The sequence below is a fragment of the Dermacentor silvarum genome, chromosome 2 (assembly GCF_013339745.2).
Source record: "Dermacentor silvarum isolate Dsil-2018 chromosome 2, BIME_Dsil_1.4, whole genome shotgun sequence".
Classification (NCBI taxonomy): Eukaryota; Metazoa; Arthropoda; class Arachnida; order Ixodida; family Ixodidae; genus Dermacentor; species Dermacentor silvarum.
In genome coordinates, this window is record NC_051155.1 from 191,904,427 (window position 1) to 191,922,567 (window position 18,141).

At 42.7% G+C, this 18,141-nt stretch overlaps 1 protein-coding gene across 1 annotated transcript in view; it reads left to right on the forward strand.

Annotated features, from left to right (window-relative positions):
- LOC119442359 (serine/arginine repetitive matrix protein 2) overlaps nt 1-15,609 on the forward strand; it is a 58,488-nt gene extending 42,879 nt beyond the window's left edge. Inside the window, exons 10-12 of the mRNA XM_049662990.1 lie at nt 2,629-2,782; nt 6,557-6,676; nt 9,536-15,609. Of these exons, the coding sequence (XP_049518947.1) occupies nt 2,629-2,782; nt 6,557-6,676; nt 9,536-9,722 (461 nt within the window). The 3' untranslated portion in view covers nt 9,723-15,609. The remainder of the gene's footprint in view (nt 1-2,628; nt 2,783-6,556; nt 6,677-9,535) is intronic.
- Nucleotides 15,610-18,141: the final 2,532 nt, after the last annotated feature.

Below are 18,141 nucleotides of genomic sequence, written 5' to 3' on the forward strand. Positions count from 1 at the left end.
GGTGCATCTTAGAACGTTGCGACTTATGTACGATTTTAAACTGTTGTCAAAATTGGATTTGAGGCTACGGCCATGCAAAGCGTGCTGGGTTGACCTCCTCTGCCACTTAATTGCTATGAGTTCTGTGTGAGTTCTGGGTTCTCGTGATCAAGTTCCCGAGTGCCGTGCAAGAAGGACGGAGCAGCAATGCAGGCAGCGGTAGGCCGACTGCAAGTTGCCGTATACAGCACACGGTGTGCGGGGACAATGGTATCGCCCTTGGACTTTATACGGAACATCACGGCGACCACGATGGCGGAAATGCGCCTGGAGTGCCCACGTCATTGCTATCGCAATTATATGAAATGGCACCCATACGCTTGCACGTGACCTTCTGTCATAAAAAAGTCACTAATTTATTTAAATCTCCTACCGAACGAACAGGTGTGTCTTATACATCAGTGCGACTTATATAAGACTTTCGGAACAAACTTTCGGTTGGCTTCTTATGATATGCTTATTAAAAATTGGGCCCCTCGGTTCCTTTTCTTTTCGGAACAACTGCCATTTTGAGGGGGATGCGACTTATACAAAGGTGCGACTTATAGCCCAGAAAATATGGTAAAGTTCGGAGAGCAAAATGTGCAATTAAGGAGCACAGAAATGACACAAATACACAGAAAGGCATAAAAAGAGAAAACTGAGCAATATAAACGCTCAAGGTGCGGAGACACTTATTACAAATCACAATGCAGTATCCATTAACAAATAAGCAATATAAAATCATGGATATTTCAGGATGAACTACTTCTCCTTTATATCGTGGGTTGTTTTAGTTGTCCAACCTATGGTCTAGTGATACTCAGTTGAAGTCACTATGAATCCACAAGTAAATGTATGTCAGTGGGAATCTAACGAGAGCTTAAAGAGAGAAAGGATTGTGGTGAACTCTGGCCACACCGCACATGACGAACGCAGCCAAACCACTGTCTCCTATCTTTCAGTATTGCTGAAGATAATCATGTAGTGTGCAGGAGAGGGAATAGCACGTGAGAGCTTAACCGAGCTGCCGATGTGACACTGAAATAGAATCAGTTGCTTGTTGTGTCTTGGGACGCACATATCGCTCGTGTCTTTATTCTTCAGCCATGCTCTCATCCCTTGCAACAGGTTAAACATTAAGATCTGGAAGTGCAGCCTACAATTTTAATGCTGAGGCACAGCATTCAAAATCATTGCTCAAGTGTTGTAAGTGCAAACTTGAGTATGTAGATAGCAGCTTCACATATCTCGATCATGTGTGTTTGTATCTAAGCCACAGTAGTAACTACTACAGCTTTGTGGAACCCCTGGCAACATGTGGTCTACGTGGATGCAAAAATTACTGATGAATAAATAGCTAATGTTTAGTCCTGGTACACAGAGTGTGACAGGGCTTGTGAAAAACAATTGTGATTTTCTTGCTTTGCCCAATCTTTTGTTGTCTCATTCCACAAAGCCTCAAGGAGAAAGGAGGTGTAGTATGTATGGCCTTGGAAAAAAAACCTTTGGGGATGCATGCCAATCTGAGCTACGTATACATCAAAGACAGCAAAGCTGTATAAGGGAGTTCTCACATACACCCTTTGGGAGTCCTAGGGTTTGGGTAATTTTGCCACTGCCTGAAATCTTCCCAAGACTTTACAAAAGCTTTACTCTATTTGGTGCAATTCCTTCCCTATTTCAAGCCTTTTCATATTCTCCACTATATCTCAACTTTGTACAGATACCTACATTAGTTATTTATTTTTTAATCAATAAAGAAACAGAGATGATACGGCATGAAAGTACTCATAAGAACAGATACTAAAATTGACCTTATCCAGAACGCCAATAAACATAATACTACCCACAAAATGTTTGTTGAGTTGGGCCCGTCCTAGCTCACCTCCTACATGGAGCTGGTGAAATGTGGTGTGAGAAACAAAATTACAAATTGCTGGTTAAGATAAACCACATAGAGAAATGTTTGTCTATTCAAGTGAGGTACAGTGGATTATCGTTGATACGATCTTCATGGAAATCGGAAAGTAAAGCGTATCATCCGAAAATCGTATCATCCAACGTATTATCCAACCAAATAGCATTAGCGGGGAAAGAAAAATAAACTTATTATTCCGAAAACGTATTATGCAGAATCGTATCGAGATTCCACTGTACTATACACAAGGTAATGTTTAATTTATAATATTTGATAATTATAATTTAAAGCAAATTCAGGGCTCCAAAGCAAGCTGTGTTGCTGGCTGTTCTCCGATTGACATTTAGTACTGACTATACTGCTGCAAGAAGACCGTTACGGAACTCCTCCTGACAGCTTCACTGTAAAATAAATTTGTTCCCTGAGGACATGATAGACGAAATCTGTCTATGGACATGCCCCTTTGTGTTATTTTCATGTCACATAGATTTCAAGTGCATTTACAGAGTGTACACTATAGAAATATTATGACACCACTGATTGCCATTTACTTCAGAGTAGTATATAACATTAAGTGGTTTGTTACATGACAGAAAAAGTATTATAGAAAGTGACTGCTCAAGGTGCCTTTCCCACAGATACTTCCCACCTAACTTGCAGAAATTTATTATTTTGCTCTCTTTTTGCAGCTCCAGCGCGACCCATGCTCAACCTGAACTTGAACCTGAATGCATCGAACTCGCCTAAGCGGTCTCGGCACAACCTTACGCTTAACTTTGGTTGCGCCGCTTTGAGCGTCGTCGGCGAGAAAGTAGACACCAGCGTCGCTCTTGAAAAGCAGGGGTGAGTGCTTCTCTGCCTGGTCAGATTTTTTTTTACTTCCTCACACTGGTCGGTAGTACTAGTAAGTGCCAGCAGTGATTGGACAGAGAGAAAATTTTACAAGTAGCTCACTGAGGCAGTTGTTGCTGCTGAGGTTTTGTAAGAAATATTTCAGATACATTTCAGCATACTAAAGTTTACTGTTGACATTTAGAAGTTGCTTGCCATAAAAACTTCTTTGTTTATTTTTGTGTTGGTCATCTGTCTGTCTCGTCTGAGTTTTTATTATATCGTCTCTGCGGCATAATATCATTATCATCATTGTTATCATGCTTGTCTAGGAGTTGTTGCACCTCATGGACTCAAAAACTAGAAGCACATGTAGGGGTATAATGATGATAACATTTGCAAGAACATTTATCTGAGATTTTAACAGTGAAGCTGTTTAACTTGGGCGTTTGCCATCAGTTGTATGCTGGAAAACCTCGCCAAGCAATCACGTCACGTGCGTCACTCGGCGAGGTTACCACCCTCTCCCAGTTTATCCTCGCCACAGCCAAGCATTGCGGAGCCTCCGAGCGGCCGCACCACCCTCGCCACATGCACGCACTGCAACAGCGAAAAGCGCAGTGCCACTACCCGAGAGAGGATTAGAAGACTGCATGGCATGCTTGGCCAAACTTAGCCAAACTTAGCCAAGCTAAGTTTGGCTAAGAACCAGCTAAGTCAAACCAAGTTAAGCAAAGTTAAAGCCACGGTGTAAGAAGATAGGTGCTCCGACGGCGTGCCCGCGCTGGGGTGAGAGAGCGGCCACTTCGTGTGACCGGAAGTGAGCGTCGCCGCTAGGGGCAGCACATGTTCAGGAGGCCTTGGAGAAGCGGCACAACAGTGGATAATTTACGACCTCCGCCAGCATTTAAACACCCATACCCAAAGATATGCAATTTTTCGTTATTTAGACGCCAAATCCTGAGCAGGTAGAAGCTTTCATGCCACTTACAGTCAAAATACCATCATTTCGAACACGAGAGAGACGCGTCGTCTGTTCGAGCAGACGGCGCGCTGCGCTTACCGCTGCTCGCCGCGTCGGAGTCAATCGGAATGTCGGCAGAAATATAAAGGGACGTTCCTCCAACCAAGTAGAGTCGTTTTAAGCAGGCAAACGACATATATTCATCGAAATAAAGCACTTCTGCTGCGCGTGCCCATAAAAGCGCTAGCAAAGCGAGTGAAAAAGTGGCCCCCAGAACAGGTGCTGCCCCTTGCGGCAGCGGCGTGCGTAGAGTCACGCTAAGTGGCCACGGCTCGCGCCGCCGTCGGATCACCTTCCTTTTTACACCGTGGTTAAAGCTAAGAACCAGCCAAGCTAAACCAATTTAAACAAAGAAAAGCCAAGTTAAAGCTAGGGAAGGGCCACCAGCTTCGCTGTTTGCCCAGTCTTTGCACCACTTAGTTTGAAGCTGCCCCTATTTTTTTTTCTTTTTGGTCTTTGAAGGATAAGTTTGATAAAACAAATAATTTCTAAGGTGAAACTGCACGCTTGGTGGTTTTTCGTGCCCCAAACATTTTTCTGTATTTATGATGTCGCATTTATTTCTTTCCATTTCAATGAAAGATACATCACTGGTGTTTTACTGTAGATTCTTTGCATTATATCATGCATTCAGAGGTATAGTTAGAAATTTCATATTTTGCAAGCACCCAAGATGGTGCCTGCACCCCATTAATTCTCATGCCTTGTGATGGAACAGCGAATGTTGTGCATCTGGCCGCAGCATACACCCACGTGTGGACATTTTCAGCCGTGTTCTGTGCCATGTATGAATACAAGAGGTGGTTGACAGCAGCAGCTGACTGAGGCTGGCCTTAAGAGATGATCTGTGTGATAGCCTGATTTGCGATTTCAGTATGCCAACCGATTGTGACATTGCTCAACAATGAAGAATGAAGCATGCCACAGACTAAGGACCTTTAGTGCCGGAGGTTGCGTAACCTCGAGTTTCGGAGACGCGTTGAAGTAAGAGGCAGACAAAGCGTTCACTCCCCGCTCCCGGCGCTTTTCATGATAGCGTCGTCCCACTACGGGTGACACTATCAGCTGTGGAGGCGGAGTGGGCACGAAAGTGTGGCTGGCCTTGCTTCGTACCGCCTATGTGAAGATATCATCGACATGCCATGAAACCGCATCTTTCGGCGACGACTCTCAAATTCGACAAAATTATTTTTTTCTCATTCAAATTTGTCTTTCTGATTGCTCGATAATTCGTAAATTGTTGCAGCCCCTTCCATGTCAAAAAAATCTATCGGCGACCGTACTTATTTTATAAAAGGTGGAATTTTAGTATAATGAAATATTGATATAACGAAGCAATTTGCCAACTTTACCGACTTTATTATATCAATGTTTAACTGTAATATGTAATGGCATCGTCGCTTTCAAGCAAAAACTTCATTCACAGCTTGTCTGAACACAAAAATGCATGTAACAGTGCATGCCTATCATGCATTTAGCTTTGAGTATTTAACATAGACCTATTCTTTTCTAAATGTTTCTTACCATGCTAGCGACACTGCAGTTAGATAATTTGTTATGCACTACTAAAGGCTCCCATGAAAGTGGTAGCTCTTGTCTATGTTCGTTTGCTTCATGACTTCACTGTAGAGACTTTGCTAAATTGTGGATACTACTACCTTCTTTGTGGTGGGACCGGTATCGTAAATTACTCGTGGAGGTCAGATTTAGTATCTGTAACGTGTTGTTTTTGAGGTCCTGCTCAAAGCATCCAGTGCATATTTATGAAGCAGGAAAAGAAGGCTGGTACAGTCAGACCTCGATTACTAACATGGATATAACAAAATAAATCTACATTTTTTTTCTCGCCAATATCTGTAACAAATATATGCTTATAACGAATATTGGATATAACGAAGGTTGTTTCATGACAAATGCGACTTCGTTCTAAGGAAGTACGATTGCATGTGGCTTCTCAAATGATGCTGTCCCTGGGGTGTCTGTACACCAGCCTCAATACACCAGCCTGTAAGCAATATATGCTTATCACGAATATTGGATATAACGAAGGTAGTTTCATGACAAATGTGACTACGTTCTAAGGAAGTACGATTGCATGTGGCTTCTCAAATGATGCTGTCCCTGGGGTGTTTGTTGTACACCAGCTTTCTGATGGCTGCTTATGCACGTGATGTTACATTGTTAATTATTGTAATGTCATCCAAATGTTCTGTTGCCTACCATTAAATTCAAAATTGGCTGGGCTATGCATCGAGGTCGAAGCAGAAATAGTTCAGATGCAAGATAGAAAGAAATTTAAAATAAATGCAATGAAAGCAGTTTCTTCCCCTGTAGGCTAGTATTTATCAACTTCTTGTCTTCACCAGGGCAATCAAAATGACTCTTTACCATCTTATTTGATCCGCATGTTTCTAATATCTGGACATTGTATGTGCATTGTAAACACAAATTGGCAGACAAATGGCACGATAAAGCAAAAATGTGCATAAACATGGCTGCCTACACATTGCTGTGGCTCAGTTTGCTATTCTGAACACAAAGAAAAACTTCTCTCAGCAACTGTAAAATCTAAACCCATTGTGCAACATGTTTGGTAGGCTGGTATGATGTATTCATATGAATCTCATAGTGTTCACATCCCAAAAAGAAGGCATTGAGCAATCTCTCGATCTCGATGACGGGCATGGGACATGCGATACCACAGCGTCAGCATGATCTGGTATCAAATACTTTTAATGACGTTATTCTTTCTTCCATTAAAGGTGGTACCATGGCTCGATCAGTCGCCTTGACGCTGAGAACTTGCTCAGGGTTCTGAAGGAAGGAAGCTACCTCGTCCGCAACAGCGAAAGTTCCAAGCACGACTTCTCACTCTCCCTGAAGTAAGCCAATGCACCTTATATAGTGTTGTAACCTTTTACTGTGTAGAACCATATCGCTACATTCTTTAGGAGACCGTGGGAAAAACCTCATAATCTGTTAAAATGCAACATCTGATAAAGCATGCAGCAGTACCATTGATGAGACAAAAAGCTTCTCCCACACAAAATCTTATTTAAAGTTGATCAGGAAGCCAACAAACTACTGAAAATCCATTTAGTAAAGGTGCCTGGTGGTTAGATTGAATGCTAAAACTTTTGAGCAGTCTTAGCTATGAATCGCACTAAACGAAGCTCGTAATTTCCATTTGGCACGTAGGTGGAAACTTTGATAAAACGGCCTTTTTTTTCAAGCACTCAACACCTTTTTCCACTTTCTGTGCAGCCTTGTATATCGAAATAACTGTGCACGGTACTGAAGTTCACGAGAGAGGGTGAGTGAATCTGTGTGTGGAGCGATCTGTTGTGCCTTTGTTTACCTCCTGTTGGCTTTCAACTTTGCATGTTGTGTTGGGGTCAGTGACCGACAATGATCTAAACACTGCGATGGCAATGCTTTTGCGCCGCACAGCAGATTCTGTGAAGTAATAATTTTTAGTGACAACGTGCAGCGGTCAGCCTGGATGCAGCTAATGAATGATGCCCTGTTGGTGGTGTGCCGTTGCAGTTTTTGGCCATAACAAATACAACGAGAAATGTAACAAATGGGAAGCGAATGCACACAACCCGATGGAAATCAAATGGGGCCGATGCTGTGAAGTGGTATTTGAGGAGTGGTAAGCCCGTGGATGTTGGAAGTGCTTCATGCAACTAAGGTATTGTAACAGTACGTTTAACCTCTTTCGTGCCATTCTATTATCCCAAATTCTGACCAAAAATGGCCAAATTAATTTTGAGGACCCCAGTTGCCAACATGTTTTACCTCCTCAGAAAGAATAAATTCGCTTCTGCTTGTGCTGTCCCATGGATTTTGTGCTACCATCTACGAAAAGCACAACCAAGCACTTAGACAAGACTAAGCCCATCCATGACATTGTTAGGAAATTTAAAGTACTGCGGACAAGGTTAGCTCGTCCTTGGCCATTTTCACCAGAAACGCATAGACTGACCCAGCTCGCTCAAGGCATGGAAGGGGTTAATAAATGCAGGTACAGTTAAACCTGCTTATAACGAACCTCCATATAACGAATTCCTGGATATAATGAAGTTTTTCTATTCCCCGGCATTACTCCATAGAAGCACATGTATTTGAGACCTCTACGTAACGAAGTGGCAGCGGGAGACCCCCTCGATATAACGAATTTTCCTCGCTGACAACCTAGAGATTTTGCCCCAGATTTTGTCATTTTTGCACGAGCAGCAACCAGAAGCACCTTCTCCGCCGCCACGGAATGCGAAGCAAGCCCACGTGTGCGAGGTGGGCCTGCATCCCTCGACCAGGCGATCTTGCCGCCGCGGGCGTGACCTTTCCCCCTCCCTTCATAAAAACCTGATCCTGCCGCTTGCTGTAGCTGGCCTAGCCCGCCAAGCCGGCATTCTCCTTTTCCAGTTGATGTTGCCGACACGCTGGCAGACGCTGTGACACATCACACTTGATGAGCGCGGACACGCACTGTCAAATGCAGGTGACATGTGTAAGCGCCGCTGCAGAAGCGAGCGAAGTGACCTTTGTGCTGTTTATCGCTTCAACGCAAACTGAGCGCCAAGAGCACACAGCATGCACAAAGCTGTGAGCCGCTGATGCACCTACACTGCCTGGACTCTCCCCCAACGCAGATCGCTTTCAAGATACGGCCCGCGCGACCGCGCGACGCCGCGCAGTATGCAGTTGATGCCAGAGTACAGTACAACACCGCCCGCTATCCCTCCCCCCTCGCTCCCTCGCCGGTACCTCGAGCGCAACGGAAGAAGGCGCACTGCCTCCCTACTTTTCTTTCTTGCGCGCGCGAGATTTAGACACGGTCGTCGGCTCCCTTCGCACGTTTTCACTCGCACATACAGCATACGACGTGCGGCGACTGCGTTATCGCCCTTGGACTTTATACGAAACATCCATGAGCCAAAACCAACAATGCTTCATAGACACCATCTTTAGATAGCAAATACGGATCTCAAGGGCCATACTTTTGCTGGCGGAAACTGAAAATATGTCATAGTTGTCGCCCCCGGCACTTTGGGCGGCCAATGCCATCGTCAAGCCACCAAGCCAAGCGACATGAAAAGTTAGAACGGCCGCTCGTTCCAGTGCAGGGTGGCAGTTCGCAACATATGATGCGGGAACGGTCCCGCAGTTGCGACGCAATAGCGGGGTTACCAATACATTGGGTTTTATGGGAGCTGTGCCGGAACCAGCCGAAAACGATGTAACAGCCGAGAAAACGCAGCACCTGGGAACGTAACAGCGGGGTTCTACTGTAACACTATACAACGCTACGACGCTATCGTGACGCTCGCTCTTCGTTTCCGATGCCTCGCGCTTGTGCGAAACGACACGCGTCCACGCATCCAGTACCTGGTGTGACATTGCAAGGATGAGTGCTTTGACAAAAATGGAAAACGGGTGCGCATTACAATCGAGGGCGCGTTAGAATCGAGTAAATACGGTAAGCGTTTCTTTTTTGAATTTTCGTGCCGAACCTGCATATAACGAAATCCTCTTTATAACAAAGTTTTTCGGGAATTTGTCAATTTTGTTATATCCAGGTTTAACTGTATGTAAATTATGCATAAAATAAGCACACATGACAGTACTGACCAGCTTATCATCTCAGTGACTATCAGTTTGTCAACATGCACCAGCCATTTGTGCAGCTCGAAAGTTATCTCTTGTTATTTATGCACTTCCCCCTCTTCTCTGCGCAGGAGTGCACGGGGTTTCATGCACATGAAAATAGTGCACAACGAAGACGGGAAGTTTATATTGGGCCAGTTCAGCAAGCCCTTCGAAAGCATCCCTGAGATGATCCACCACTACTCAGTCAACAAGCTGCCCATCAAGGGAGCCGAGCACATGTCGCTTCTCTACCCAGTCATCGACCAGCTTCTCTGAAAATGCATTGGACTGTGTGTCACCTGCTGTGTGCTGGCAGCATCATATAGAATACTTTTAATTTCTTTATTCTCTTTCAGAATGACCATTCTCTTCGTAGATGTTTTATATTCTACTACTGAGTGACAGATGCCAAAAAAAAGAAAAAAAAAGAGCCAAGCTCTCTGCACAATTTAGAGCTTTCTCAGAGTCGGGCAGTGTACAGAAACAGTACATGTTCCGAATTCGCTTTTCAGCCTTTCCTGTCTGCCTGAGTAAGGATGTAGTTAGCCGAGACTGTAAGCAGACAACTTCTGTGCATATTCTGAGCAAAGTATTACAACTTTTCAAATCTAGCTTTCTTTAATGCTGCGCATTTTTATGAATCGGAGATATGCCTTGCATGTTTCTAGCAGAATGGATCCACATTTCACGCAAAGAGCATACACAGTTTTTCTAAACTGAAGTGGGATTTTATTGCCAACTTATTTGTGTCTGTTTATTCCAGCTTATTCTGTCATTCATCTTCTCATTATCTTATCTGATTGGAAACCAAACAGTCATGTTACTGTTGTGTGAACTGCTCTGTTAATTGTCACTCACAGGGTTTTCTTAGTACTAGCCTTTCAGACTTTGCTTTCTTTTATCAGAAGCTTCAGAAACAGCGTCCTGCACATTCTTTGTCCAATCTTACCTTTGACAACTGTTATGGTACTTAACTGAAATGTCCTGTGTGGAAGGACTCAATCTCAAGTCTAGATGTCAAACCGCTTCGTTTGTTGAAGTGGCAACATTCCATTATAGATAATTCACTCTGTTTTTACTGCACATAAGATAACTAAGAAGTGAGGTTATGTACTTAATCTTACCAAGTATTTATTTCATTGTTGCCATGATGTGAAACTGTCTAGTCGATTTAGTTTAGGCACTTCCTAAGGCACACATACATTTTGTTTCATATTACAAAGAGTGAAGAAATGCACATGTGGGGAGTGTAAAAAGTGTTTTCATCGCCAGTTGCACAGCTGATGTATAACAATGAAAACATGCAATATGCTTAAGAGGAGCGAAGTGGTTCTTGACCAGAGAAGCGCCTCCATGGTGCTTTGACTACCTACATGTTAACTATATCGACATGCGGCAAGCTTGGGCAGGCATTCTGCATCAAAATCAAATTCCACTTGGAGATGCTCATGCGGTCACATTCAGCTTGTGTTTGGCCGTTTTCGATTTTATTTACCCTATTGTCACACAGGTAAAAAACTACAGAGGGGTTGTCCTCAATTATTAGCCATTTTCCAGCTGGTAACAGTTGTCTTTTACTGGTTTCCAGAATGACTATAACTGGTTACACACAGAAATGGGCTAATGATGTGGTTGAACCGTAGGTGCCATTTAAATGCTTCTGCTAGGACACAAGCTTTCAAATATATTGTTTTGCTTTTAAATTCTTTTTCTGTGTCTGAACTTGCAGGAAAACTAATTTTGTCATGTCTGTTGGCACATAATAGGCACTTGCCTCAAGAACCTACAGCAAATGGTAGTGTGCTATATTATGATTTCTTGCAGTTACAAGGTGTGAGGATATGGCTGTAACTATTCTTTAAATTTTCAACAAGAATTGAGGATAAAAAACAAGGCTTGTATAAGCAGGAAACCTCCAGCTGATATGCATACACCTCTCTAAAAATATACACATCTTTACGATGTATTATATGGCACTCTAAAAATTTGCGTACTTAACAAACAGCATTTAGTCCTGTAAGAAATTAGCTCTTTGCTTTTGAGAGCTCTCAGCTTAGAAAGTAATTGGCCAAAATTATTGACTTGCAGCATATGAAAAATTGGCAGAAAATTAATATGCATATTGTTATTATAGTCGCCTTCAACACCCTTGATCTCCGGCACCATCAGAAAAACCAGCAGTGAGGTTACATATTTAGCACGGTGCAGTAGCTCAGCATTGTCAGAAAAATTTACCACCCTCATAGAAGTGGCACATTGCCATGAATAAGCTTTGCCTACATAGTGCCAGTTTGTTGCATCCCAAATGTGTTACCTTTATTGTTTCGCATGATGCGAGTGGCAAAGTGATTTTGGTGCGAGAGTCGTTGCCTTGCCGAACATGCTCAACATTCTCTGGCGAGCACTGTGGCATTGAAATTTTTTCATGCAATCACAGGCGACCTGGGTGTTGCTTTGTACTAACCATAAGCCATGGTGTTATGGCTTCTATCTTTGGAAGAGGTACTACTGTACGCAAAATACGATTGCTTTTTCTGTTTATCATGCCATTCATTAGCTAGTGCTTGACTTCTTATGCTCTTTCAGCAAAGAATGGAAAAATTTTAACAGTTGAAAAGTTGAAATTTGATATAACGAACACTGCATAATGAATTATCAGATAAAACGAAATATCGCATATAGTGAAATAAATATAAAATGTTTCTTGCTGATATAAGCATGTAATGAATATATGCCTTGAACTAATATCGGATATAACGAAAGATGTTGAATGTGACTTTGTTTTAATGAGATTTAGCTGTATTTGCAGACTATTTCCTGTAAGCTTTCAAAGCCAGATTTCAAGAATTTCTAACATGCTCGTGCAGGACATAATTCACCTATACCGTCATTTAATTATCACCGTGACGTGAGAGAAGTATCATGAATTCTGCATCTGGCCAACAGATGATTGGATATGAGCGAACACATATAGATACAGGTGCTGTGATGGGATCTGACGTGCTATTGTGGTCCCAGGGAAAATTTTTCTGTGCCAGGTGCTTCGCCAAGCTTTCCAAGTTTCGTTTGCGTTGCCGACGTTTGCGTTTTTCGCTGCTCGAGCACATTTTGCGTGATGTGCCTTCTCAGCTGTGAGAATGAGACAGCGGTACTTGGAAGTTGAAAGACGGTGTGTTGTGGAGAGTTGGTGAGCCGGGCGTTTCTGGCCGCGAAATGTTGGTACCACGGTGAAGAAGAAGACCGACTCTAGCTTGCTTTAGGCAAGCTGCTATTAAGCTTGCTTCTGACTCTCCTTAATATTTATTAGCACATAGCTGTTGCATTTATGTTAGAGGCAGTGCTAGGCACCTCGTGATTACGGTGTAATTTGATGTGCTTTTGGATAGTTGGCAGCAAGTTGAAATGTTGTCGGTGGTTGAGGTATACTGGTAATCTTTGACTTACTCGCATAAAGCCTTGAAATGATGTCGCATGAAAAGGGCAACTGAGTATGCTGTGGTTCATGTACTTAATTTTTATACTCATTCACCATGCCAGCTCTTTCAAATGCTTATCGAATTCTGAATTTTAAGTGTTCAAATGGTGCACATTGTCCTCCTGATTATATGTTCTGCTTCCTAGGTAGCTGTCTCAGCAACTCTTGTTTGCACAGAACGAAAATATCTGCAATGTGCCAACATAACAAAACTCCCCCCCTTTTTTTTTCTAATATAAATTGAGTTTTCTCTCTCTTGCCTATTTGTGTTGGGCAGTAAAGGTGGCAGATCTTGATTGCTTTTCGTGCTGTGTTATGCATAGTTATGCTACCTTTTAAGTGATAAAATGCCATTTGCCTGGCATGGTCAAAACCTACTGATATTGTGAGCATGTGTGCAACTGTCTATAGCACATGTAAGTGTAAAGGCAACATATTTTAATTAAGTACTTATTGCATGTGCACCTGCTTGTAATTTATGTTGCCGCTCAAGAGGTTCATCAGGGATGTCATTCTTGCGGTCATTCATGGACCATTCAGTAAGTGGTTGTTATACTGCAAGTATAAAGGACTCTGCTCATGTTTCAGCCTTGTGTCATGATATGTCGTGTGCAGATTTTCAAAAGCAAAAGAGGGAAAAGCTAAACAGCTTGGAAAAGCAACGTGGACATTTACATATCAACTCATAAATAACAGAACAGTAAATGCTTTGATTTGCATACGTGCATGGCTGTAAAATGTTTGCCATGTGTGTGTGTGTGTGCATGTTTGCTAGAACTCTCTGATTTCCTTCAACTTTGTCACAGTCTGTAACAAAATGTAGGTGGCCTGGTTCTGTAGGTGAAAAAGAAAGGAACTGCCCAATAAGAATGGGGCTCTACAAAGTGGCTTTTGGGAACACAGCTTGTGCCTATGGAAAACATTACTATTTGCACTATTTCAGAGAAGGCAGTGATGTTTCATTTTCATGGAACACTTTATAGTGAATATGATTCAGCATGGTCATATGGATAAAATTCTAAACGTCTGTGTCAAGTAAGCTGGTGAAAAATTTGAAATAGCTTTTGAAAACTGAAGTGAGGCTTGTTATACGATTTGTTTGTGAGCCCGACTAACAGTAATAAGTAGTATAATTGTCTTTTCACTACAGAAAGTAACGAGTTTGCTTTTGGTTTTCTTTGTATGTTTGTAACTATTCCTGTGTGCTTTACTAGATTCTTGGATGTGAGGTCGCAGAGGCTGTACAGTTGAAGCTGTCTGTACTTTTGTCAGGACTTTCAAGGCCGCATGACAGTGTCAAAGCTCCTGTTGTTGAATAGCAAGGTAATCAATACCAGTTGTTTGGCAACAGTTTTTGACGTGCAATAGTGGAAAGGGAAATGTTGAAGTGACAGAATTTTGATATTTTATTTATCATGAGCCCATGCATACAGGTGTGAAGAAGTCACGTCAAGTCAAGTAAATTTATTTTAAGCACCAGAGAAAAAGAATTACAAGAGTGTGCTAGCGGAAAGTGATTTCACGGTTTGACAAAGGCTTTCATCCCACCACTTCTATCCCCAACAAATGTTTAAAGGGTTTTAATTTTAGACGGACATTTATTACTCATGACTTACGTGTGGAGGGCTTTGCTCCAGACTACTGATCTAATATGAAGCATCAACCTGATCCTGTAGCATCAACAGCATGATAATGGGCTCTACTTTTTATTGCTAAACCACTTTTACTTGAAATTCGCAAGTGCATTATTGCATAAAATTATTTTTCTGTGATGTTCACCATACGTTGTGCTTGAGTTCTTGGACTTCTTCAGAGCTGTGTTCCTTGATTTAAATAGGAAACGTGCCAAAAATATGTCTCTGTAAATTGCACCAATAATACATTTGCACTGATAAATGTATTAGTGTATTGGTGCTCAAGTGCACTAAAAAGGTAATGAACGAGAGGGGTGGTCTAAGGTGAGACAAGTGTAGCACATGTCCTGTAGATATGTATTATTTTTGCAACTCGCTTCGCACGAGGGGAAACAAAAAACGTGTAAAATGTAAACAGACATTTTGTTCTCGTGTTTTTATGCTCTTTTACACCAGTTATTTAGATAAAATGTGTGCGTACCCATTGTTTCTTTTCTTTATTATGTTCATGTGAATGGTGTTACGGCGAGTTTGTTATTTCTAGTGTGACAATACTGAGGAATGTACAGAGATCCACGAGGTGTTCGTACTTACATGGCGTGCTCATGCATAGGTTTTTAGACCTTGAGGTCTGATGTGTGCCCGTGCCCTCCACGAGACAGTTTGTGAAAGCTTGTACAGGAAGACCGGCTTGTAAATGCGTTCTCGGTTTTGTAAATGTGTTGCCATTAGCCCCACAGTTCTTGCAGGCCTTTGTGCTTTTCCAGCCAAGGCTTGATTTGCCTAAGGGTGGCTGGAACTTCTTAGCACAATGTGCCAGGTCGCTTGGCAAACTGAAGTGTGTATATAGCGTTCTGCGGCCAGAAGGCTTTCATTTGTTCTTACAGTGCTGTAGTTTTATCAGGAACAGCAGCAGTGCATTGTTTTGAAGAAGGAAAGTATTCTCTCTTCTGTTAGGTTAGAGAAAAAAAAAAAGTGATTTCAACTCGTGACACTCTAGTGTGGTCAGTCTTGTACTGAAGTGTTTTTAAATAAAGAAAGTTCTGTAAAAGTGCATGTCGTCTGGTACTTATTTTGTCGTCGTACAGTGTGTCTCATAAATTATTGTCATTTTTAGTTGTAGTAGCCTAATTGTATCCTTTGGCAGGGCAAAGGCTTCTCTCACAGATCCCCAATTAACCCAGTTTTGTGTGAGTGAGCCCCACCCTCTGCCGACATATAACCTAATCTCATCACACCATCTAATTTTCTCCTGCTATTGATTGAATTTCCCTGCTTTTGGCACCCATAATTTTACTATAACAGCATCGGTGTTCAGACTGGTTACAAACTATATATGTAAACTGATGGCGTATATGTATATAGCTTCCATAGAAGTCCACATGTCAATTAAATGGCGGCTCGTTGCAACTGTTGCCATCTACATATTGGGGGGACAACTGACAGCAAGCAAAAATAAAAAAATAAAAAGTGACATCACAACCGGAAATGGCAGTGACGTCAAGATCTTATGCTGCTTGGCGCAAATGTTTGAATTTCTTCAGCGTCCGTCATTTAGACCGCTACGCCAGTAGATATTTTTCTTTTGAGGCTGAGGCAAGTTTGCGATTTGCCTCATCTGAAGCGTCAGCATGTCATTAAACTATAGGAGTGGCATATGTCTTAATGTGATCATAATGAGGCTGTTATTGGTGGCAATTGCTCCAGTAGGTTCCTTAGGAAGGTGAGCGAATAGGATGGATATAAATGACAGTGCCACAGAGGTTTCAAACACAACTTTACTTTTGTTCATCTAGAATAATGCAACCAATATTGACCAAACAAAACTAGTTTCAGTGGATGAAAAGTACTATGGCCAGCACACAGTCGTAATGTATAGCAACATATGCGAAACCTTTTCACAGAATCATTTGCAATTCCGTGCGACACTACTATATGTATTCATATCCAACAGTTATCAGACAAAACATTGCCCCACATTGTCATTTAGAAAACATTTGACTTGCTAATTTTGCTTTCCGTGGGACACTCAAAGTCTGTGTTACAGAGAGTGAATGAACACAGCGCGACGTTTCTTCGCGGAACCTTCCGCATTTATCGTCATGACAAGACACAGTGCATCGGATGCCGCAGCGTGAACTTGCACGATAACAAGAAACCTGCACTCACACCTTTTGCCAATGAATATCGTGCACTAGGCCATGCAAAACTTGAAGTGAAGCGCATGCCACACTTTGAACAAACACGCAAGCAAAAAAACACCGCATATCCACGAAGTGAATGATGATGAGTGGGCGAAGCACCGGGGGATCATTCGGGTAACCGTGAATCCCCCGTACATTGCCATGCAAATGAGTGACAACACATGTGTACACTATATACAATGTTGTTTTATTGGTCGTATATGGTATTGAGGTGCATACTTCGTTTTCCCTTCATTAAGACTGCCTTGTAATCAGTGCAGCAGCACAGCGACGCTGGCAAGCGGACCGAGAGGTGGCGAGAGCGTGGGAAGCGGCGGCAAATCGCCGGAAGCATTCTCTACCTGAGGTTGGTGGCGTGGATGCTCGGTTCAAGCGTGAGCTTCGCGAGCCCTCAGCTCCGGGTCCGCTTGTTGTCTGCGTCGCCGTGCTGCAGCAGCTTTGCGAGCCCTCGACTCTGCTTGCAGTTGAGCCGCCACTCTCGCCTTTTCATCCATAGCGGGCGCGCCGTTATCAGAAGCGACCGTTATCATCCATGGCTGAAGAGAGAAAGAGAGCGTGTGTCGGGAACGAACGCCCTTGTGCACAGCAGCGCCCCTAGCAGACTCCATGCAAACCAGAGCTACGGACGACGGGCGACGAGGGAGGGAAAAGGCTCGGCCCTAAGGTGCTTTGCCCCCTAATAAACAACAACAAAAAAAAACTCGGATTAAACCGCCGCGTTCAAGTGAGCAACGCCATTCCGCACGACATAATAGCTGGTTTGGACAGCCTCGCCAAGTTTTGCGCCAGAATCACTGGTTGGTAAGGGTCACCAAGAATGAACTAATAGATTGTGAAATAGAAACAAAATTAACATTTGTTGTTTTAGTACAGCAAAAGATATTTGAAATGGAATATTAACTCGTATGACAGTATTCTGATTAAACATTTTCAAACATTTTTTTTTTCATGTATGTTTTCGAGTTTCGGTGTTTGTCCCCCTCTCACCTAGTCGCGCTTCAATCGTGCACCACCACCTGATATCTCTGGCGATAGGCTTTGGCACACTTTTCGTTTCAAGCTTCGCGACCTATTTAGATGGACCTCGCTGGTTATTTGTCATTACATGACCTCCCCAGCCGCTCTTCCTCTTAACCTCAACTTGAATATCATATACTATCTGCGTTTGGTTCTTAATCCATACTGCTCTTCTTCTATATTGTCTAACGATTAAACTATGTCACAAATTCTGACTAGCCAGCAATATTTTTCGGGGGAGGGGCATGTGTTCGGTGTGCCACCCCTGACTACACCACTGGTCATTTTTATTTCCAGCGCTTGCTACATGATACAGACTTCAGAAGTTGTCAGCTAGAAGTATGTATTACTAATGTAACATGTTA